The following is a 25,323-nucleotide window of genomic DNA, read 5'->3' on the forward strand; positions in this document are numbered from 1 at the left end:
GCGCCGATTGCGGCAAAACGGTAAGAGATATCGACTTGAAACCTTCACCATCATGATCCTTGATCAATTCTCTATCGTTTGGTGTGTATTTCGATGTCATAACTCTAAAAATGATGCGTTGGGAGCATCGGAAGTCTGCAAGGTCATTTGTGCATTGGGTCACGTCAGGCGTGTGACGTCACTGACCTGACCCGGACCAAAAATGAACTACAAGGAACAACCGACGATGCCTGAAATGGATAGCAAATTCGAATTCAGGGCATCAAAATACCCCGAAAAGGCATACAAGTGCAAGAAGTCATTACAGGTCAACCGAGGTCACTGACCTTACCTTGACCTTTAGTAACCTTCAAAGTGCCAACGGACATTGTGCCGATGTCAAATCAGCCAGTTGTGATTCTAAAACAATCCATCAGTGTGTCAGGTCAGTCGGCATTTATACCAATGTGAAGCAATCTCCAATTTAGCGTAAATCTGGCCGGAGGTTGTTCCCTTTATGACGTCATAACTCCGTGACCTGACATGACATTGACAAAAAAAACAAAAGTTGCGCAAAGGATGCCCCATAGGGTACTGAAAATTTGAGCAGGCTATCTGAAACGGTTCGGCGTGTAGCTAAGAAAAACCTCAAGGGGGGGGTTGCGCCAACCCCCCCCCCCCCCCTACATGGGCGAGGGTTAACCCTCGCGGGGCCGGGGGGAGCGTTTTTCGCCCCCCCCCCTGGCGAATATTTGCGATGGCTCCCGAACGCTTAGGGATAGGAATGCGAAACTTTCAGTACCTTTTCTCCCATCAATTTGACATCTTCTGAAGTAAAACATTTGGACCTAGCCCTAATGATGATGTCACAGGACCGATCTTCCTAGACCCCTGCACGGCAGCTTCGGCGTCACAGACGTGAACTTCAAATAGCTGCTAAAAATAGAGCTTTAGAGATAAAGACAAATTACGAGCACGGTTATGTAGCGTATGACCGAGAGAAAAAAGAAAAATAGTTTTGGTGACCTGAGGTTAAAGGTCAGGTCAACGACCACGAGCTGTGGTTTTAGTTTTTCGCAAATAGCTTCGACAAAAATGGTCCTAGAGCTACGGCAGTGGTACCATCGCATTCGCCTTGTCAAGCCGCGTCGAATGATATATATTTTGTTTGGAAAAGGTCAAGTTTTATGTTGACCTCATGTGACCTCGAATGACCTTTGGTTGACTTTGACACATGAAAGGTCGTTTATGATGGATTCGTACCCGCTGATCACGAATCTGGCATCTATTTTCCTCTTAGCCTTCATTTAGATCCTCAGGATGGCAAACTTGTCTTATTTATTATTACCAACTTCAATCAGTGAAATAGCCTCTAGCAAGGACACCGTTCTGTGACCTTGACCTTTGAGCAGCCTTGTATCGTAAGATGAACCACAAATAATGACCGGATAAGCCTCAAAACATTTCCAAACATCATGGAAGTTAGCACGCAATATGTACGAAAAAGTGCAAAGTTTGAGGTCAATTTTTAGCCTGACCTTAACCTTGACCTTTGATGTTGAGCACATTTTCGGAATCCTCAGATTCTCTTCTTTCATTTGACACCCAACTTTGCCGGTTTTATGCATCCTGCCGTCCTCTAGAACGCTTACTTTTAGATCACTGCACATGTGCCGGTTTTTGTCTTTGACCTTGACCTATGACCTTGAAAATTGACCCGAGGTCAAAAATTTTGGGTGCTTTAGACTCGTATCGTGAGGACCTTTCGTTTGGTATCGCTTTTGTTTGCGTAGCTTCCTTATTTACGGAGTTAGACAGGGGGGCCGAAAAAACGTCCCCCGGGCTGCGGTGGTTGGGATTACCCCCCGGGCCCGGCCAGGTTAGTTTGACACCTTCATAAAAATATTCAAGTCATAGGTCATCTTAGGTCAGGGGTTATTGAGGTCAAACTGAGGTCATATTCAAGCAAAAATGAGCAAAAAAAAATGAAATCTTAAAACGCTGACAAAAGCTACGGTTAACGAGCACTTTCAAAGTTCTATATATGGTCGTGTAGAGAAAAGACGGCGCTACAAAATCGTTATCTCGTATTTTCAAAATTTTGTGATTTTGACCTCCAAAATCTTTTTTTATAAAATGCAAAAAATCCCAAAAGTATTTCGAAGTTCGAAAAACCGGATAATATATCATATTTCCTACCCTCCTCTATCTACATACCAAATTTTAGGTTGATAGCTCTTTTTTGGCCAAGTTATAGTGAAAAAAAGTGTTCAAAACTGATGACTTCAAATTTTTTAATTCAATTTTTAGCAATTCTAGACCACGTAGCGCAAAACAAAGACCACCATTAGACTCCCCGTGACGAGTTGCATCGAATCAATGCCCATTGTATACAAAATTATCAATTTTGAAATTTGACCTTTTTTGGCTTGACCTTGACCTGACCTCCTCCAGAAAGTGACCCAAGCCGTACCTGATGGTCTTATAACCAACACCACTGAGTTGGAAATGGAAAATTGGTCATAAACATGCATCGAACAACCCTAGTAAAGTTGTGTTCATGAGCCCACCCTTGGTGACCTGACCTGTGACCTGACCTGGTATCAGTGACCTCTTACAGCAACATATGTACTAGGCAACTGACGTCCTGTCGCTGATTTTCGACAAAATGCGTTTTACTCGATGTTATAGCGCATTCCCAAGAAGACCCGTGAACTATGAAACATTTTATCATTGACCTGACCTCTGACGTCATCGGTGACCCCGAGGTCAATAAAATTTGGCTTCCTTTAGCAAATTTGACGAGGCTATCGAACGCCGTTTGAATTTTACGGATCCGTCCAGTAATTTCGGAGTTACCGGGGGGGGGAGTAAAAAAATGTCCCCCACCCCCACCCCAACCCCACCGCGCGGAAGGTGGCCGAGGGGCCCACCACCTGCCGGGTTAATACATTTGAAAGAAGCTCCTTATGGTCCCGTTTGTTGTATGTGCATTTTGAGGAAAAGATGCTCCTGAACATTTTTTTTTTGTGTGTGTGTGTGTGTGTGTAAGTAATAAGTATTATACAGGGTGTCCAGAAAAAAAAGATACTACGGAAATTAAGTCGCATTCATTAACGCACGTGCCGATTTTGTTCCAACTTCATGTGCTTATAGTGCAAGATTTGGCAAAACTCATGAGCACTGTAATGCGTCGTTGGGAAGTTGTCTGTCTGCCCTCCGAGATGGTCAACATGACCATCAGTCACCTGCAGACCGCGCTAGTGCTGGAGCTGATCCGCCGGAAGGCCGCTCACATTGAGTATCTGCTTCGAGGAGCTGCCGTGACTAACCGAAGGGTTTATATGCCATGTGGCACCTGCTGTCTGTTTTGCCATATTTTTACGAATGCAAGTGTTGAAACTCGGCGTTCCCGTTCTAGACTGACTGTATTGGCGGCCGCAGACACGACACAGGCAAGGCCAGGGGTGGCCTGCGGCGATATGGCACCGGCCCGGTGCACCCGGGCGGTCGCCCGGCCGGTGCGGGTGCACCAGCATGGTGCACCCCAGCAGCACATACGGTCACTTTACTACATTCCTCCACCCCGGTTACAAACGCCATCCTTGATAGCAGGACCATCACCGCAACAAACACAAACAAAACGATCCCCTTGCTCACGAACATCCGCGAGGTACAAATGTAGGAACTTAATTGTATCGCGCACATTAACATGTCAGTATCGATCGGGTGGTCGCAGGCTCGCACGGTTCCGGAGGTTATATCTAGGAGAGTCCGGCGGGTCGGGGACGGGAGCCGCCGCTCCAGCAGAATCGGCCGCCGGCCGCTCCACGGGCTCCGGGGCCGGAGGGGACCGGCGCCGCGGAGATGACGGCTCGGCTGCCGCCGGAACAGCAGGCACCGGGGCCACAGCCGGCACCGGGACGGGCGGCACGGGCACCGGAACACACGGCGGCATCACAGGCGCGGGGCGGCTGAAAGGGATTCCAGAGTTAGGAATTCCCGGCACCGGTTCAGCACCCAACCGCTCTCGGACCTGGTCGGCATGCCGCACAATAATGCGACCGTCACTTAACTCAATCGTGAACTTCACACCGCTACGGCTTAACACACGTCCAGGCACCCACCGATATGATTCCAGCCCACGTAGCCGATCAACAGCTGACACATACACCCTGTCCCCCTCTGACAGTTCACGATCGCGTGCTCGCCTATCACAGTACTCTTTTTGCGCGCATTGCCTACCTTGCACAGTTTGCTCTATATCGGGAACCAGCGCGTCTAAATGAATGCGAGGCTGTCTTCCTAAGAACAGCTCTGCTGGTGTGCGCATTGTTGTGCTTTGGGGTGTTGTGCGGTAAGAAAACGAAAATCGGGCCACCTTCGTCTCGACAGACCCTACTTTTTGTTTCAAAATGCCCTTTTTAAAAGTTTGGACTGCCCGTTCCGCCAGACCGTTCGACTTTGGGGACAGACACGGTGTGGTGAGATGGCGAACACCATTTATCTTGCAAAAATTTTCGAACCGTTGCGACACAAAACACTGGGCGTTGTCGGTGACCAAAACTTTTGGCATACCCCAGGTTGAAAATGACAGTCGTATTTTGTCAATGGTGACCTCAGAATCCGATAGCCTAGAAGGGTACACATCCATCCATTTTGAATGAGCGTCGATTAAGATCAAATACATCCGACCCTCTGCCTCACAATAATCCAAATGGACGCGCTCCCATGGCCGTGAGGGCCACTGCCACGGATGTAGGGGCTCCGGGGAAGCTTTGCTCCTCAGCTGTTGACATCGATCACAGCTTCTGACCTTCTCGCTAATATCGTCGTCTAACTTTGGCCACCAAACATACATGCGTGCTAGCATCTTAGTACGGCTCTCTCCCGGGTGTCCTTCATGCAACAGTTTTAACACGGCAGCTCTACCCTGCGGCGGGATGACCACACGTGACCCCCAGAGCACACAACCTTCCTGTATACTGAGCTCGCCAACACGGCACTTGTAAGGCTGAAAATCGGGACCTAGCTCCTGTTCTACTTCCCAGCCTCCGTCGCGCACACACCGGTACACGGCTGATAAGACCGGGTCTCGAGAGGTCCACAGTCGGATCTGCGCTACGGTCACAGGTGACGCATCCATAAACTCCAGCAAATGGACCATCTCGGCCGGCACGGGAACACGGGCTGGCGCCGCACCGGCCGGTGGCAGCCTGCTGAGAGCGTCACAATGTCCCTGCTTAGACCCGGGTCTATATTCGAGCCGGTAGTCGTATGCACCTAAAAGCAGTGCCCACCGGACCATGCGAGGCGACGTCATCGTCGACAACGGCTTCTGCTCACCAATGAGCCCCAGGAGGGGCTTGTGGTCTGTTTGGATTGTAAACGTGCGTCCGGCCAGAAAATAATGAAATTTTTTAACTCCCGTCACAACAGCCAGGGCCTCTCGATCTGTCTGAGAGTACCGGGTCTCAGTATCGCTCAGTGAACGGGAATAGAAAGCGATAGGTCGCTCTCCGTCGCGAGTCACCTGGCTCAGCACGCAACCGAGGCCCGCCGGTCCGGCGTCACACGCCAGCACCACCGGCAAGGCAGGGTCAAAGTGAGCCAGCACCGGCGGCTCCACCAGCATCACCTTGACAGCCCTGAAGCGTCATTTTCTGCCGTGCCCCACTGCCACTTTTGGCCACGTCGCAGCAGCCGGTAAAGCGGCGCCAGGGTACTAGCCAGGCCTCGGAGGAACTTGGCGTAGTAGTTAACTAGCCCGAGCCAATGACGCAACTCACTGACATTGCTGGGCGCACGAGCAGCCTGGATCGCTGCAGTTTTCTCATCTGTGACCTCCACCCCGTTACGGCTAATCTTTAGCCCCAGGTAGGTCATGCTGTCAACCCCAAATTTACACTTTTTCACATTTACGCGCAGACCGGCCTCTGCCAAGCGTCCCAACACGGTCCGGAGGGCGGAATTATGACTCTCCTCGTCGGAGCCAGCCACAACCAAATCGTCCAAGAACACTCCCACTCCCGGGATACCACCCAGCAGAGTCTCTATCGTGCGTTGAAATAGTGACACGGCCGACGCGTAGCCAAAACTCAGACGCCGTGGCCTCAGTAACCCCCTGGGGGTATTTACTGTCAGATACTCTCGCGATCTCTCGTCTAACACAAGCTGGTTGTACGCGCTCTTTAGGTCCAACTTTGAAAACACAGTGCAGCCACACAGCTTTGAAAACAACTCCTCGACCCGCGGTAGGGGATATTGTTCTACTTTCGCTGCGCGATTTACTGTGAGCCGATAGTCCCCACAAATTCGGATCCCCCCTTCCGCTTTGGGGACCACCACCAGCGGAGCAGCCCACTTACTGTGACGTACCGGCTCCCACAGTCCAAGTTGAACCTGCTTCTCCAGCTCCTTGTCGACAGCTTCCCGGTAAGCCAGCGGGACCGTGCGCGGCTTAAAGAAGCGCGGCTGCACGTCCGGGTCGACATCGATGGTGACCTCACCGCCCCGGTAGCACCCCAGCTCGTCCCGGAACACCTCCGGGAACTCCTCCAGTATGGGCTGCACCGAACACGGCGGCGCCACGCGACACACTGAGGGCCAGTCAAGCCGGATGTGACTGAGCCAGTTACGGCCAAACAGGCATGGCCCGCTCCCCTTCACCACTATCAGTGGCAGGCGTGTCGTATTCCCGCCGTACTCCACGTTCACCATCGCCTGCCCCCGCACGGACAGCAACTCACCGCTGTAAGTCTTAAGCGACACACCGCACGGCTCCAGGGCTGGTCCTCCGTCGGGCCACAGGTGTCGAAACACCGCGTCGGAGCACACGGAGAGCGCGGCTCCCGTGTCCAGCTCCATATCCACCGCGCGGCCGTCTAGGCCCACTCTCACCATCAGCGGCGGCCGCCGCTCGCACACACCTGGCCGCACACTGAACAAGGCATATGCCTCATCGCACATCTCACTACTCTCGGGGGCCGGCACCTCCCGGCGCGGCCGTGGTAGCACGTCACTCGAGTCCTCCTCCGTCGGTGCCGCCGCAGCTGACGTCTCCCCATCGGCTGACAACCGGCGCAGATGCTGCTGGCTCCATCTCCCGCAAGCAGCTCTGATGTGGCCCCGCCTTCCGCAGGCAAAGCAGAACTTCCCGCGAAACGGGCATGATGCAGCAGAGTGGCGCTTCAGGCAGCGGCTGCACTCCTCCCGCGCTGGAAACCCCGATGCTGATGCAGCAGGCGGCGGCCGTGGCGGCCGGGCACCGCCGCCAGGGCCACCAGCGCGCCCTTGCAGCCGGTGCACCGCCGGCTCAGAAGAGACGCCACCCGAGGCCTGACCGCTGAGCTCCGCAGCGCTGGCAGCCGCCGACTCATGTGCCTGAGCAAGTTCCAGTGCTTTGTTGAGCGTCAACTTGCTCTCGCTGAGAAGACGTGACTGCAACCGTTCGTGGTTAATACCACACACGAGTCGGTCGCGCAGCATTTCCTCCAAAACGTTCGCTGCAAACTCGCATGGCTTGGCCAGCTTGCGTAGCCGGGCCAAAAATGTGCTCACACTCTCCTGATCGGACCTCTGACACGTGTGAAAACGATAACGGGCCACAATCACTGATGCTTGCGGCTCATAATGAGTTACCAGCGTTTTCACTAGATCTTCGTAAGTGCACTCACTCACATTTGCTGGTGCAATCAAGTCTTCAAGAAGACCGAAAGTTCTGGCTCCCACCACGCTCAGAAACACGGCACGCCTCTTGTCTTCCTGAGCTGCACCGGTGATACCGTTGGCTATAAAATATTGCTCTAGCCGTCTTGAATAGGCTCCGAAAGACTCCAAATTCGAGTCAAACTCGGGTGCCTTGCCCACACACGCCATGACCGCGCGTGGCTCGCACGTCCCTCGTCGCCAATGTTGAAACTCGGCGTTCCCGTTCTAGACTGACTGTATTGGCGGCCGCAGACACGACACAGGCAAGGCCAGGGGTGGCCTGCGGCGATATGGCACCGGCCCGGTGCACCCGGGCGGTCGCCCGGCCGGTGCGGGTGCACCAGCATGGTGCACCCCAGCAGCACATACGGTCACTTTACTACAGCAAGCATGTGCCATTTTAAAATGTGCGGTGTTTATTTTCGGAATTACAGCAAATAATAATAGTATCCGTTTTTTCTGGACACCCTGTATAACGCATTTGGTCATATTGCATGTGTTACTCTACCATCTAATACCCCAAAGTGGAGAAAAGTATCTTGGGCAATGAACATACATGCCAGATTCTCCCTGAGGCGTTGTCGTGAACAGCTTTCCGCAGATGTTGCTAGGCTGGCGCCAATACCGCTGGCTGCGGTTCTCGGAGGCCACAGCGCGAGGTTGCGTTTTCCCTAGACGTTCTCTCACTACCAATAATCGTTCCATCTAACACATTTGTGCCACCCGGCCGAAATAGGACGTCGAATGTCGATTCCCAGACGGAGGCTCTTTATTGACCGAAATTCATTCATGGCTGTCAGTCTGTCGTAACACGCTTATTTTAGAGCGTGTGATCGATGAGAAATGGCGGCGTTGAGCGGGTGACGGACGCACCATATTGGTTCAGTTCGTGTCAGTACCTACGTGGACTAGAACCACAGTCCTGTGAGTCGGGCTACCCTTTGGGCAGTCGGGTGCTGTCCAAAGGCCTATGAGTCTTCATACAAATTTTTAAACTTATTTAGATTTAGTTCTAAAATCATAACTGTATTCATTCTAGCTGAAAGTGACATCCTAGTTCCTTAGCAACAATATCCTTTTTACGACGGAACCTTTGGCATCTATTTGAATAAAAAGACGCGAAGCAATCGACATTTCATCCGAAAGGTGGAAGCCCTATTGGCAAGCAACTATGTACTAAAATTTATTAATTAACAAACGAATCAGATAGGCACCCCATGTTCCGTGGTGAAAAGAGTTCATGCTCTAATAGTTGCAGGGAGCGTTTTGTGAGCCGTGCGTTGATATCCGTTTTACCGCTTACCAGTGCTTTGTTGTTACTTTTTTTAGATAAACAACTGATCTAATGCTAAGAGGAATTTAAATGAGGAGTGCAAATAATTTGAAGGATTCAAAATCGTCCTGAATCCAAGCACTTTTTACTTATCATGAGAAATGCCCAGAAGCCTCCCCTTACATAACGCCAACAGCTCTTGGATGATAACATTCACAGCTGTAATAACATTCCTCTCGATACCTACTCTGTTTTGTGCATATTAATAAAAAATGTAAAACGTTCCTATTTAGCCACCAGGCTTTGTTCTCGTGTCCAATACCCATATCTCATCTGCGTCCATTCTGATTCCATCGACGTGCCATCGTTAACGAGCGGCTCGTCGCCGACGGCGACCTGAGGCGACGGCGACTGTCGCCGCGGTGCCCCATTCATGGGAGTCAGTCATGAATGGATCTGCACCCGCTCACCCCTGCGCCCCCCCCCCCTCCCCCCGGCTCGGCCCCAGGCTATCTGGCACCGAGCCAGCGGCGGGGCACGCCCGCTCAGCGTCACTAGCGATGTCAATATCTCGCTCAGAGCTGCTCCCGAACGGACCGGACCGGCCCAGACATGGCTCGTCGAGACGAGCGGGAGTTGGGCCCATAACTGACGCCATTTCATTTAATTACGTAAACCATAGATGAGATAACACACCATAAAAACGTAAGAACATGATTTATGCAAATTAACCCTCGCCGGCCGAGGGGGGGGCGGGTGCCGCCCCCCCCCCCATAGGGTTTTTTTCGCGATAGCTCCGAACACGCTGGCGATAGAGAGCTGAAACTTGGCATACCTGACCTTTGATCCAAGCCGCATCTTTTGACACCAACCGCATTTTTGGGTCAGGTCAGGTCACTGACCTATGACGTCATAAGTGAACCTCTGCACGGTCTTCAGATGTCGCAACTTCGCAACGCCCTCACTGCCAGAGGAGATGTCACAGGGAAATGAAACTTGCAGGATCTAGTATCCATTATGAGTCTCACAACTTGTATATCTCGGATTTTTCCTAAAGGTCATATGAGGTCAGGTCATTTTCGTGACCTCACCATTATAAGTCAATGGGGAAAAATTCAAACTGCTATTCTGGCGCCGGGAACGATCTCCAACTATCTCAAGCACACAGAATCGTGATTTGATGCACTCCTTGCAAGGTTAGATGCGTCACTTTTGCAATGTTGACCTTCCGTGACGTCATTTATGACGTCATCAAGGTCATATTAGTTTTTCGTCAATAACTCCCGATCAAATTGAGCTAGCGAGTCGGGAAAGCCACCAATGGACTCAGGAAGACCTGCCGAATCGAATGATATGCGACATGACCTCTTTCGACCAACTTCGTGACCTGGGGGTGCTGACCTGACCTTGACCTGAGGTCAACACCCCAAGTTGACCTGACCCGGACAAAAAGTATATCATTCGACGCGCCTGATCAAGGCGAACACGATGCTGCCAAAATCGCGGCTCTGCGGCCGTTTTTTGCGAAGTTATTCACCAAAAACTGAACCGTACCCTGGGGCACTTGACCTGACCTCAGAGGTCACCGGTTGACCTAGGACCTTAAAATCGGGTACCAATCTCTGCGTCTCGTAACGGCGCACACGCTCGTTTTTTCCGCGACGCGCTAGCTCCACCAGGGGCGAAACGGCGAGGGGGGGGTCGTACCCGCCCCCCCGCCCCCCTCGGCCGGCGCATATGTAGAAAACCAATAGGTCCGGCGAGGGTTAATTGCAAATGTATCAATAGGTAGTCAGTTATGTGGATGCTACGTGTTTTTATCCGCTCAGAAGAGTCCGTTCAGACAATTTTTTAGCCTGCGCGTAACTGGGGTATATTCCATAACACGAGTAACGGGGGGGGGCTCTACAGAGCCCCCTTTCTATCTCCAAAAATACTGGTGCTGCATTGCCAAATTCAAACGCCATTGGATAGCCCTAGAAAAACGGTAACAAGAAACGTAATCCTATTGTCAAGGTCACCGATGGCGTAACAGGTAAGGTAAAATGAGATCAACATTTAGGCCTGGTCACACTTCGGGCTCTGGCTGCCACCATACAAGTCACATCAAGTTTATATTTGGTTTACACTCATAATATAACTATGTTCAACCAGCGCCCTGCCGGGGAATGTTTGAACACTCCATGTTTTTTCCTCAAATATTTCAAACACGGCGGAGCTCCGCGCCACCGTATTATGCACACTTCATTATCCCTGCTGGGGGGGGGGTGTTTGAACACCCCCCTTGTGGTTTTTCGCGAATATCTCAAAAACGGCGGCGCGGAGCGCCGCCGTTTTTGGTACACCTTATCATACATCAATTCTACACATGTTGTGAAAATTTCAGACCAAGGTCATTCAAGGTCAGGTCACCAGGTCACTTGAAGTGACCTCACCTCATAAAAAGTTTCAATGTCTGTCATAGCTACACCGAGTGACCGATCGCTTTGAAACTTTCAGCGATTGCTAAGAGCAATAGCATGTACAAAATGTATATCTCAGAATTTTGATATCGATGACCTAAGGTCAGGTCAATTTTGCGACCTCCCCATTATAAGTCAATGGGAGAATATTGAAATGCGCCTCTTTTGGACGAAAGACATTATAAACACTCCCAAACACTGAATTACAAGTGGTTTAGACACACTGAACATGAAAATGGTGTCCGTGACCCCTGTTTATGCCCTGAGGTCATCTTAGGTCACGAATGGTATCTAACAGTTTTTCGCAAATAACTTTTGATAGAGGCATGCTAGAGCGATGAAAATGCCTTAGATGTGTTCAGCTCGACGATACGGATCGACTGATATGCAACATGACCCTTTCCGGTCAGGTCATGACCTTGACCTGAGGTCAAATTTTCAAGTTGACCTTTCAAGGTCAAGTTATAGTTCATTCGATGCGTCTTGACGAGAGGAACACGATGCCGGTAAAAGTAAGCTCGTACAAGGCTTGGGTCAAAAGTTATTGCAGAAAAACTGTTTCCGAAAAAATCGGCTATTTTTGCAGTTTTTGCCCCCTGCAGGCAAAACCGTTGAAGCTAGGTCAAATCTGAGAAAATTACTCAGAAAGGGCGTTAATAGGGCTATCGAATGCGCTTTTCCGCGGCGCTGTAGCTCTATTGGTTCCCGAGTTATGCGTTGGCTTCTTGGAAATTGTCGACATTCGACCTGGAAATCGGCGAAATTTTGCCTTCAATGACCTCTGGTGACCTGACCTTTGACCTGACCAAAAAATTGACCGAAGTGATTTCCTCATTATTTTTGACGCTCTTTCGAACGCCGCCTTCCGCGTATCGCTACGTGGCCCAGGAGCCGAGTTAGAAGGGGGGGGTGTTCAAACACCCCCCCCCCCCAGCAGGGCGTGGAAATCCAGGACCCCCAGCCGGGCGCGGGTTATACATCTTTCCTGCACATGTTGTGAAGATCTCAGACCAAGATCACTTAAGTTCAGGTCACCAGGTCACTTCAAGTGACCTCACCTCATAAAAAGTTTCAATGTCTGCCATAGCTACACCGAGTAACCAATCGCTTTGAACCTTTCAGAGACTGATGAGAGCAACAGTATGTGCAACAATTTTATCGCGGAATTTTGTTATCGGTGACCAAAGGTCAGGTCAATTTTGTGACCCCCCCCCCCATAAAAAGTCTATGGGAGAAAATTGAAAGGAGCCTCTTTTGGACGAAAGTCATTCTAAACACTCTGAAACACTGAATTACAAGTAACTATGACACGCTGAACTTGAAAATGGCATCTGGGACCTTGTTGGCTGGTTATGCTCCTGAGGTCATCTCAGGTCACGAATGGTACTACCTATCTAACACATTTTTCGCGATTTTTTTTTTTATAGAAGCATGCTAGAGCGATGGAAACGCATAGATGTGTTCCAGCTCAACGAGACGGATTGTCAGATATGCAACATGACCTTTTTCGGTCAGTTCATGACCTTGACCTGATGTCAAATTTTCAAGTTCACCTTTCAAGGTTAAAGTATAGTGAATTCGATGCGTCTTGGCGTGAGGAAAACGATGTCGGTAAAAATAAGGTCGTGCAAGGTTTGAGTCAAAAGCAATTGCAGAAAATCTTTCCTCAAAAATCGTCTATATTGGCAATTTGTACCTCCTGCAGGCAAAACCGTTGACCTTGGTGAAATTTGAGAAAATTAGTCAGAAAAATGTTAAAAGGGCTATCAAATGCGCTTTTCCAGGGCGCTGTAGCCCTAAAGGTTTCCGAGTTATGCGCCGGTTTATTGAATATTGTCGACATTTGACCTGAAAATCGGAGAAATTTGGCCTTCAATGACCTTTGGTGACATAACCTTTGACCTGACCAAAAAGTGACCAAAGTACTTTTGTCATCATTTTTGACGCTTTTTCAAACGCCACATTCCGCGTATCGCTACGTGGCCCACCAGGAGCCGAGGTAGAAGGGGGAATGTTCAACCCCCTCCCCCCGCCTACAGCAGGGCGCGGAAATCCAGGACCCCAGCGGGTTAAGATACCCCGTGGGTACCGAGCCTGCACTCGGTATGTTTCAGGTCAAAGTTAGGTCAGCCTAGGTCATAAATGGTCAAGGAAATGTTATATGTGAACTATATGTGAACTTGCGTCGTGACCTGCAGCTAGTCGAAAGATCCACCGAGACCATACTGACCCAAAATACAGGCACACATACCATTTGGATTCATGCATAACGCACATGTCTGCAACGCAAGTGTTATGTTATATTTCAGAATATCCAGATATCATAGCAGTTTTGAAACTCGTAAAATGTGTTGCACCTAAGGGAGCACGTTTAGAACAACAAGTTTGACTAATTTTACTTTGCGTGTGAATCATGCGATATAGATATCAACAGCAGCTCTCGGAGCCCATCGATACGCATGCATTGGCTCCAACGATGCGGCATTGACAGTGACACTAATGGGGGCTGTTATAGCAGGCTCGAACTACACCAATAGATGATAAGTGAGCGTTTTTTCTACAAATAGCTGATGAAAGTACCACCAGCTGGGTGGTGGCAGAACACAATTAGTTGAGGCATAAGCTGCAACTCATTACTTGATGTTATCCATGAAGCCCGCATTCTGGAATAGCGCACCCTTATCGATTATTACGTGGCATGAAAAATAATGACATGGTTGAGTAGGGAGCAATTATACGAAGCAGTAACTGGAATAGACCATTGAATGGTCATCAACCAAGACTGGGACAAATTAGTTTAGATTGCGCCGACGAGAAGTGGTGGAGAATGCCAATCACTTCCCAATAGCAGAAGCTGTTGCACTGGTGTCGCTCGAATCCCGTCCCAGCCGCTCAGTCCATAATCATGCTAGAGCTTTACAAAAAAGCGAGCGTGTTGCGCCCGTGGCAAAAGGAAACCGATGAAACCTTATTTTAACGTCCTAGGTCATTGGTTGACCTTCCAGGTTATGTCAATTTCCCAAATGTCGGACAAATTGGTAATTGCTAGAACGTATTGATCCGATAGTTTTATTTTCGTCGGGGATTTGATGTGAAATGTCGCATTTCTTTGATCCATAATGATGCCTTCATGTATTTCGGACAGGTCGGGTCAGGTCAGGTCAGGTCAGCCATAAGGAGTCCAGCTGGCTATCCATAGTATGTAGGTGTTTATCACTAGTGACTGACCGCTCCGCAAAATGTTGTACTTACTTACTTATAAGCCCCAAAACCAGTTCCCAAATGTTCGAACGGGTGTTTGATTCGCAATCAACTCCAGAATTGCCCTGAAAAGCTGTAAAACAAAAAAAAATCGAGCAAGGTCATCTAAGCCGCCAATAACCTTGGCCTGACTTTCACATGCACTCGACACCGACCACATAATGCATAGGACAAACAGCAATTCACATGCTGGCACGTTTCTCTTCACAGCCAAAGTCGGGTATTGCAAAAGCACGGGTATTGGCATGCGCTGATTCGCCGAATCGCCATGCTAGCCTGACATGGTCTCAAGAAACAGGTCACAGCTTAAACGTCAGTTGAAGCAGGTTCATGGTACTTATAGGGGCTAGCTGTAGAATTGATTCATCCCAGGGTACTAAAAGTTTGGTGGCGATTCGGTGCTTTTTACAACAGGTTTTCGCGAAAAACCGAGATGTCTTAACGACCCCCACCCCACCCTATCAGTTCGAGGGTCAAATAACCTGCACTGCATCTCGTATTGCCTCTGATGCATTATGCACGGACATAATATGTGAAAGGAGTTGGGACCTACCATGTTGCAAATGTCATTGTGGTTCTGAATTAAATTCTATGCTTTTCGCAACCTTAGCATTTCCTTCTCGTTACATTCTTTAAATCAGCGGTCTATGGGAGGTCTACCTTTGTTGCTCCCTCCCCTCCCCCCCCCCCGTAAAAGCAATCAATAGATACGTCTACCTTCTATCTACGCTGCGTGGGTTTTTGTATGATCAACGATTGCCTGGAGAGCAAAAAACCTTCAGCTGTCGTGGGCAGGGCTCTGAGTGGCAGGATTGACTGCCCGATCCGACTATACCGACCGCCCGGGGGTAGGGACCGGGGCCCCAGGGCCGGAGGGGATGCACGGACGATCAGTGCTGAGACGAATGTCTTTTTTAGACGAGTCTCTGCGTCTATTCTGGGATCACCCACACAGCAGAGGGTCGGGCCGATCACGGGGGAGTTTCCGCGACGGCTCTTCTTGATCAGCGCAGTCGTCATAAGACCGCCGCGAGCAGAAGGCAGATGTGGGCGAGATATCAGGTATGCATAGGTATGTGCAAAGCTTTGGTCATGTGCTTCGTCTGACATACTGGTCTGACCTCCCCTCCCCACCAGACTGCCTTCGCGACCAACAACAGACGGAAGACAAGAGCTACGATGTTTTTCGTACTTCATCTTACCATCCTACAGACGTCCAACATTTATAAGTATCTTCTTTCATTTCTAACATCATATATTGAAATACGAAAACTGTGGATGATTCAGGCGCAATATGTCAGAAGCGGGGCGGTAAGTTTCCTGTTCAGGGGAGCGTAAACCGACCCACACCCATGGACAGGTCTGTGAACCAGTCAGACGGTTTGGGAAATCCGCCGAGGCGCCGCTTCGCTGCTCGCTGAGCGGGCTCCAATCGGCTAAGTAGTCACATATAGCATGAGCCCAGTTCCCAAAACCCGCATAGCATTCAGCCCCTATACATTCCGCAGGGCAGGCAAACGCCATGGATATTAAAAAACCAGACTCACAGCTTCCGGAAGGCATCCGCCATTTTAAACTTATTTAGGAATCTGATTTATCTGGAGATTAAATGTTTTTAGTTGGTTACGGGAAATTAAAATAAATTGTAAATACCACCAAAGCGTCGTTACTCAAATGCAGTTGCAGTGTTTCCTTAGCTACACAGCTAGAGGTGGATGCCGGACAGGGAAATGAACTTAACGTGAAAATATGACTGCCTTTATAAACCTAACTTTTAGGCGCAGGTTACAAAAACTTCTCGAAACGATGAATCGTGCTGGGCGTAGCAAGGCACTTAGATCAAGTTGCATTCATCAAGTGTAACAGTAAAACTTTCAAAACTTTGAAATTCATTTGCTAGTGATGACTAAAATTACACACTTGAGAACTCGGCCCTGCTAAAAATGAACGCTTAAACCACTTGGTATCCATTTAATGCATTTGAGTTTGTCGCTCGTTTCAGCATTGAGCAGCCTGTGTCAGTTGATACGACTCTTGAACACAATAAGCCGTTTGCCGGCGCGGGTTTGGCGACTCGGCCAGCGGCGTTACTGCCCGTCTCGTACGGCCTGTGAAATTGATGACGTAATTGGTCTGAAGCGACACAGCCAAAGTTTCAGAGCTATGAACGTTGTGCAGCCTTACTATAGCGGAGAGCTTTTTGCCGCGCCGGCCTCTCAGCGGTGACGCAAGCGGTGCCTCATTTGACGTCACCTGCTACCCGGCGTCAGCAAATTAGAACACGCAAGCCGGCATTGTGGGATGACTAATGTGGGGGCCCTCGGGCGGGGTAATCGGCCGCGGACCACGTGACGCAGTGTATCTACATGCGATCGTATACTTTGCACCCGCACTCACATGGGTGACAGCAAACGAGCCCATAAACCAGACCGTTTAGTCGACGACGCGTTTTATGGCGCATTCGACCAAGATGCCGCTTATGACGTATTGGCTCGAGGGGCACTGTATGCAGGCAGAGTATACATCATTCATTTACTTTGTGTTCATTAAACACATAAAATAACGCAACATTTTATGCAGTATTAGGATATTGATGTCAGCAGCCCCCAAAGCTGTTTGTGAATTGATGTTAGTAAGCCTCATTTCATCTTTTTATGGCATGTATTTTCAAAGTATCTTTTATAATAACTGTGGTAATTAATTTGATTTGATAAAGCAAAGTCTTTTAACCTTTTCAACAACAGCATGTATTAGGTGTGCTAAGCATAAACAATAGAGTACATACACTTTGAGCAGGTTATTACGACACTAGTTGTTGCCCTACCGAGGCCAGCCGGGTTGGAAAATATCGTCGACAGCGGCTTCATGAATCGGCACTGCGAGCCCACTTCAGGTGGTGAGGACAGGTCCGTATTTTGCGCTCTTTCCCGGCGAACGGCCACCTGTCACCACCGGTACCTGACCTTTGGACGGTTTCAGATCAGCTCTGACTGACGCCGCTGGTCGACGGATAAATTTTTTTTTAAACCGGCCCGACCGCTACATTCTCAGCGGACACTCTTTTAAAAATATGTTTAATGTTGAGACTTTAGACCGTTTGTCCAGTGCCCTAGTATCTGTTCCGGCGTCAGACATTGGGCGTTGTGCTTTGCAATTATACGAAGCATCAGGAAACTTGCCCCACTTTCGGGAGCAGGAAAATAGGAATTGTGCTCGCGTAGACTGCAAGTTTGGTGTCGATGATATTCCCAATGCAATTATTTATTGATTCATTCATCTGTTGTGACAACCGTAAGGCTGGTTGCTCAGTCATCATGATTTGACATTTCCACCAGCCTTGATGCGTCTTTGAGTCGGTTGAATTTTACGCTACACGGAAGCAAGATGAGTACCTATGCTCATTGGCAGAATAAACAATATTAAGGTATGGCTAGTTCAGGCTAGTCGTTCAAAGAATAGGCAACATTTTGTTCCATTTTGGCAATCAGACTCGACATAATTAGTCATATTATTTATTTATTTTGCTAAAATAAATATGAAACCAATGTGTTCGAAAGAGCAACAGCTGCCACCTGAGGGCGCCACTCCAATCGACGGTCATCCACTAGATTCCAGGTGATGCCTGTCATATAGCGTGCTTCGGCCGAAAATGACCCATAACCCTGTCCAAAAGGGGCTCGGCGCGACACTGTAAACCCAACAGCCAACTTTAATGGCCTTGTTCGGACACTCGGTAGGAAGTTTGTGAGCTGAATTATGCCTACCTATCTGTCTCACACAGCCTCCCACACACATCGCCGCCCAAATTGGCATCGCGTGACAAACCTATGTCCTATTCTGAGTTACGTCGGTGCGAAAAGTACATATTTCAGCGCTGACCAGCAGTGTACGCACTGCCAGGCAAACGAGTCGGCCAGAAAGTATCAATTATTCTGAAACAACAGCGCCCGTACCAATTCTATTTAATGTCAAGGGAACATATGCGCGGTCAAGGCCTGGCGGTTATTACCAGACCTATACTTAGTAATAGAGGTTTTAAACATTGAATGATCGTGAGCCGGTGCAGCGTAAACATCTCATCATCATAAAATTGTGACAATAGGATACACACGATTACGTAATTCACCATTTTCGGGCGAGGAGGAGTAATTTCATCGGACCAAATTAGTGCCTTATATAAAATGAGTATTTCATAGTTAGTCTAGTGGTACTAAGAAGTAAGACCCTAGTGTTGAAAGTCAACTTTAGCCACTCGCTACCGACTGCAAGTGCTTCGGCCAAGGGCTGCCACATTTTACTATTTGGCTGTCATATTTGGCTTCATCTTTGATAATTTATTTTATAGTCTTTAAGTCTGCACCCATAAACAAAAACATCTCCACTGACTGCGACTCTATGACTGATGACGTCTACAAACGATCTCGTGTTCTATTTGGAGAATGATCCGGTTTCTGTTTACGGTTTGAGGCGTACATAATGCGCAATGACGTGACCACAATTCAGGCATGAGCTTTTCATAACATTTTTCATTTAAGTGAATGAAGTCATCCGTTCTTTAAATGTTCTTTTACACCCATTTTAATAACCTTGAAAACCATTAGTCACCGATGCCACGGCATTATTAAGCCAGTGGTTTTTATCATTATTTGTCGCAGCTCATGGCATATTTTTTCATCGTTTGCACGGTGCTATGTGTGTCTTGTAATACTTAAAAATTCCCACTGACGTTAGATACACTTATTGATCGATTTTTTTATGCTTCGTTCATCCAAGTCAAGGCAAAAAATAAATGGCATGCGTATAGTTTCATGATGAAATATGTTATCTCTAAGACGAACTGTGGCCGCCTTGTCAGTGCGCTTCCACGCTGGAAATAAATCAGTCGATCAGGATACGGTTCGGACTACTAATAAAATTTTAACGCGAGGCCGTCGGCGCCGGCTATTTTCGACAGCCATCACGAGAGCGATGGCCAGCTGCCGAGCAGATTCTAGTTTGAGTGAGCAGAATGTTATCGACTGAACGACGGCTAGAATGCACGCACTCGGAGCGTGGCCATGTGGCAAGATACATCAGGAGCGAGGACAGGGGGAGGGCTGGCCCGCGGTTGAAATACTCACCAATGATGGGGACGTCATACTCCTGCGGCCGGCTGCTGGCTCGACTGGTGCGCACAAAGGCCTGCTGGCTGGCGGGCACGGCGCCGGCAGCCGGCGGCGGCCGCTGTCGCCACGTCTGGTGAGCGGGCGCCGCCAACCGCCTCTCGAACGAGCGCTTCTCTGAGCTATGCCGGCCGGCCGTGAGCAGCTGGAGCAGCGACGTCCGGCGCCGCGGCTGCTGGGCGGCCACAGCCGCCAGCCAGCAGAGCAGCAGACACAGGCCAGCGGCGGCCAGCGCCCGGCGCGACAGCATGGTCTGCGGAACGGCCGGCGGCGGGACGGGCGGCGCTCGCGGGCGGTCACTAGCGCCGGCCGGACGCTGCGCTCTGACGCATGGCCGGGGCGAGAACTGGCGAGCCGACGGGCGCCGCCGCCGCCGACCTCCACCAGAGAGGGCCGGCCCGCCACCCACGCGGCGGCGGCGGCGCGCGCGCGCGCCCCACAGCCAGTCGATAGTGGTGGTCGCCACTTACACACTTGTTACCGGACGCGACAGCCGGGCGGGCGGCCGGCGCCGGCCCCGCAGCCGTCCTCACCACACAAAATCGAGTCCGAGGCTCAAACGGCGCTATTGAAGACCTCAAGGGTTCCTAGATGAGCTGAGCATAGTCGAAAAGGCATATTTGCAGCGTATTAAACGCAGCAAAGTCATCTGAGCAGCACGATGTCAACAATATTTCGGAAAGATTGATGTAGCAGTCAGCCAAACACGGAACCACTTGCAACTTTGAAATGAGTTAGGTACAACGATACCGTATGCGAAATAAAGCGTATCGTTTTTACTTCACTTCATGTCATTATAGGGCGATGATAATCTTGCCGTAAACATTCGAACCACTTCTCGTGGTAGTATATCACAAAAAGAGATTTTTGTTCTTCTTCCATCATCGCCGGACGTTCCGCACATATTCTGAACTGCGAACGGCAATCAGATTTAATAAAACACGATAATCTCATAAACATAAGAAGTGCATGCCATACATACGCTTATTTTTCAAAAAAAAAAATATTTCAATATATTATATGTAGTCATATTTGGGAGGTGACGAGCCATTTGGTCATAACATAGTAGGTATTGGTTAAAGTTTTGAATTTCAGGGCATGCATTGTCCAAGCTCGCCTGTTAGATTGTTGCTGCGTATTGATGCAAAAGTTTTGATCGATTTATATCGTACTAAGCTGGCTCATGAAAAACAGCGGTTAATGTAATTATGCAAAACAAGGCAATTACATGTATGCCATGAGTAGAACGATAGCAGGTGGAGAGCCCTCTAAGTGCGCTATCTGGCGGACATGCGAGCCTACGAAGTGCGCTGTCTGGCCCGAAGGAGACCACGGCGTTTCCCTGATGTAACAGTCTTCCTGGACATCAATCTTGTGACCTCTGCCGGAAGCTCCCAGAGAACTCGGCCTTTGGGGCTCGATCTCGCCGAAGTACTCCCGTGCGAGTGGCACTGGTAGGCAATTTTCCTGACCTGGGTTGTGCCATTTCTGATGAAGTTCAGCCTCGAGGCTTAAGTCGTGGTCTTCCCAGACGAACCACCAGGCTTGATCGCAAATAAGGTGATTAGATGTATCTTTCTGGAAAACGTTTTGAAGCATCAAACTGAAACAAATTTAATGGCACAAGCTAGAACTATATGTAGTCTTTGTCTTCACGATTCAGGACTGTGGGTTTCGTCAGACATGTGCCGTGGCTAGGTAAATGATTTCAAAAATAAAAAGTATTTTCGGTAACGCGCTTTGAATGGAAAATACTATGCGTACCAAGTGCTTAACATCCATAGACCGCAGTTTCACATAACCCGTTTCTAAATGGTTTCTCAGACTTCCAGACCGATGGACATTGGGAAAGAGCATGACCACTACTTATCGAGCAAAGACCGTACCCCCATTTGTAATGCACATTTACCTTGCTTATGTAACGGGGGTAATTGTCAGTAATGGTCTGGACTAAACGCTTTACTCACCGATCGATGATTCATTACAAATTCCTTCAACGATAGGATCAGTGAGCATTAGACTTGCCATCTGTTGAGTTTGTCATTCACTTACACGACTGGTGCTAGGATCCTTTTAGCATATAGATGATAAGTGAGTGACCAGCAAGGTTTGGTGCGATGTCTTATGCTGGGTATTTTTTTTTTATAAATTTAGCTCGAATGTTTGAATGGACGGATTGACAGAGCCGGAGTACACGCTAAGCAGAGCTTGTTGCGTAGACCCCGACCCCTACCGTCCGATCGCGCAATTCCGGGTAACGGGAGAATTTAGATGCCAAAGTTTAACGTGCCCTTCAAAGCCGGACACGGCCTGTCCCACTCAACTGACTTCAACTGGCTGCGGCTGCTCCCACCAACCGTAGACCATCCCCGTCAGGAGTCTCATATATCGAGCGCCGGAGCGTCTCGAACCCGGGCTCTCACTACCGGGAGTCCGATGCTCTACCAACTGAGCTACGGGACAGGCATTGTTGGTAAGATGTTGTGTATTGCTAAGCTTGATGCTGTTTAAATCCCAGGCTTAGTAAAGCTTAAGAACCCCGATATAGACTTGTGTGGCGTTGAAGTTTGTGTGGAATGCTGTGCCGCATCGCCTCCGAGCGTTGCGGGACAGCCTATGCTGCCAGTGTACCGATGCCTGCCGGCCCGCAAGACGTAGCGAGTTGTGCGTTCAAGGTCATGGATTTCACTCATTTCAATTACCGTTTTCATGGACACTTACCCATTATCTATTAACTACAGAAACTTTTCTATAAATGATTGAACTAATGAGTTCTATGGCGGCATTTTACGCAAACAACGCTCAAAGACCGCAAAATTATCAGTGGGGCAACTGACTAATGTTGCGCATTCAAGTGATCGTAAGTAAACCCTTTGCAAGAATGATCAGGAATTTTTCAAACCAATGGTAAATCCTCAAAAGGTTTTAAACATTTTCGTACAGTTTTTACAATTTTGGGCAAAACGTGTCGTACTTGAGCCGAATGTGAACGAAATGTGAAGAGGATTAATTCCTCATTCGAACGCAGGTGGCTCATGATGCCCAGTTAATAGATTTCGAGGTCATTGAAATATGCTGCTATATTTAGGTTATTTATTAGGGCGTTTAGCTTGTCTGGTTATTAACGTCGCGGTCAAGCGCCATATATTTCGACCCTCCCCTCCCCCTGTTTCGGCCTCGCCGGCGCGCAGAGGCACGCTGGCCGTTGGCTCTTAGCGTCCTCTCTAGCCGGACTCCGCCAAGGTTTGGTAGTAACCAGAGAAAGTGGATCGGCCCATCCCCACCCAACCGATAACCATAACAATCATTTCCGACCGTCCCAGCAGTCACTTGGTGACACTGGCATTGTATTTACCCCGCAGTGTGCACCGTTCCGTCCTATTGCATTGGCCACTGAATAGATGCTCATTCAAATCAACCGGTTCTTCACTCGTGACTCTCTCAATGACGTTTACCCGTGACATTTCAGAGGGCGTTTAAGACGCATTTACACATGTTTCTTCCCGCTAGATCCCCAAAATGGTCGCAGACGCACCAAACTTTAGAACCATGCTACGTGTTCAATGCATATCTATGATAATTTTGACAACGGTGCATGAAAATGAAACGTATTTTTAAGCAATGCTTGTGAGAAACAACATAAAACAGCCCAAAAAGCATACTTTTTTGGAAAGGCATGCTATCAGAATTGATTTATGGTGGAGAGAAGCTAGTGACACTTTGGTGTCAATACTGTTAGCGGTTAAAGGGCTGTCAGACAGATCAGCTGCGTGGGTGGCGGTGGAGCACACTTTGATCTGACAAATGAGCAATAACTTTGCAAATGACAATGGTACTTTTCCGCTGGCTTAGCTTATCCTTGGCTAAGTGCGCTGCTCCATGCCTTTCTTTTTCTTTTCGGTTCCATTCCGGTCCGTAACATTCCGTTCCGTTCCGTTCCGTTGCATTCCGTTCCGTGATATCCCATTCCGTGTGGCGCCGTCGTCTGAGCTGCGCAGCGCCGTGACGCAAAGCGCTGACACCGAGCCGCGGTGAGCTACGATCTGTCGTGACTGCGCTGCGCCAGAAATGTGCCCGCGGCGTCAGCTCACGTCGACACCTGCAGCGATGCTCCGCGGCCGAAACAACAGCGGTGACTCGGCGCGGAAAATTCGAACGAGAACGGAGAAACAAAAGCTGTTGTACTAAACCTGAGATGAATTGGTGCGCTCAAATATCGCCGCGAAACGTCAACGTCCAGCGATGGGCGACTGAAAACGACTACATATGGCTTTGGCTGCTTTGTTTCTGTGTAATTCTGTCCTCATTTACTGGGAATAAACGTGTTTTCGACGAATTTTTCGTGACGTCTCCAATTCATAGAGACCAATCGCGACCTCCAATCGTGTCGTCTTCTCTTTTTGAAACGTATCTCTTGTTCCATTAGCTCGTTTGGCCAGGTTCCGCATAGTTTTGATTGTTGGAATGACTTCCGGTAAAGCTTGAAGAGTAAGAACTTTTGGAAAACATTAAAGCTCCTGCATGTTTCTAGAAACTTAATATCCAGTTTACATTTCTCTCTCTCTCTCTCTCTCTCTCTCTCTCTCTCTCTCTCTCTCTCTCTCTCTCTCTCTCTCTCTCTCTCCTCTCTCTCTCTCTCTCTCTCTCTCTCTCTCTCTTCCTCTCTCTTCTCTCTCTTCTTCTTCTTCTTCTTTCCTTCTTCTTCGTCTTCTTCTCTTCTTTCTTCGTTCTGTCTGTTCTGTTCTTGTTCTTGTTCTTGTCTTAGTTCTGTTCTTAGGTTCTTGTATTCTTTCTGTTCTTGTTCTTGTTCTGTATGTTCTTGTCTTGTTCTGTGTTCCTTGTTTCTTGTTCTTGTTCTTGTTCTTGGTCTTGTTCTTGGTTCTTGTCTTGTTCTTGTTCTTGTTACTACTTGTTCTTGCGTTCTTGTTACTTGTTTCTTGTCCTTGTTCCTTGTTCTGTGTGTGCTTGTTCTTGTTCTTGTTCTTGTCTTGTTTCTTGTTCTTGTTCTTGTTCTTGTTCTTGTTCTTGTTTCTTGTTCTTGTTCTTGTTCTTGTTCTTGTTCTTGTTCTTGTCTGGTCTTGTTCTTGTTCTTGTTCTTGTTCTTGTCTTGTTCTTGTTCTGTTCTTGGTTCTTGTTCTTGGTTCTTGTTCTTGTTCTTGTTCTTGTTCTTGTTCTTGTTCTTGTTCTTGTTTCTTGTTCTTGTTCTTGTTCTTGTTCTTGTTCTTGTTCTTGTTCTTGTTCTTGTTCTTGTTCTTGTTCTTGTTCTTGTTCTTGTTCTTGTTCTTGTTCTTGTTCTTGTTCTTGTTCTTGTTCTTGTTCTTGTTCTTGTTCTTGTTCTTGTTCTTGTTCTTGTTCTTGTTCTTGTTCTTGTTCTTGTTCTTGTTCTTGTTCTTGTTCTTGTTCTTGTTCTTGTTCTTGTTCTTGTCTTGTTCTTGTTATTGTTCTTGTTCTGTTCTTGTTCTTGTTCTTGTTCTTG

At 48.7% G+C, this 25,323-nt stretch overlaps 1 protein-coding gene across 1 annotated transcript in view; it reads right to left on the minus strand.

Moving 5' to 3' along the window:
• Positions 1-20,293, minus strand: part of LOC122393265 — a 36,947-nt gene extending 16,654 nt beyond the window's left edge. The window contains exon 1 of the mRNA XM_043389146.1: positions 19,806-20,293. Within this exon, the coding sequence (XP_043245081.1) occupies positions 19,806-20,097 (292 nt within the window). The 5' untranslated portion in view covers positions 20,098-20,293. The remainder of the gene's footprint in view (positions 1-19,805) is intronic.
• Positions 20,294-25,323: the final 5,030 nt, after the last annotated feature.

This window comes from Amphibalanus amphitrite, unplaced genomic scaffold (assembly GCF_019059575.1).
Source record: "Amphibalanus amphitrite isolate SeventyFive unplaced genomic scaffold, NRLGWU_Aamphi_draft 000526F_arrow, whole genome shotgun sequence".
Classification (NCBI taxonomy): Eukaryota; Metazoa; Arthropoda; class Thecostraca; order Balanomorpha; family Balanidae; genus Amphibalanus; species Amphibalanus amphitrite.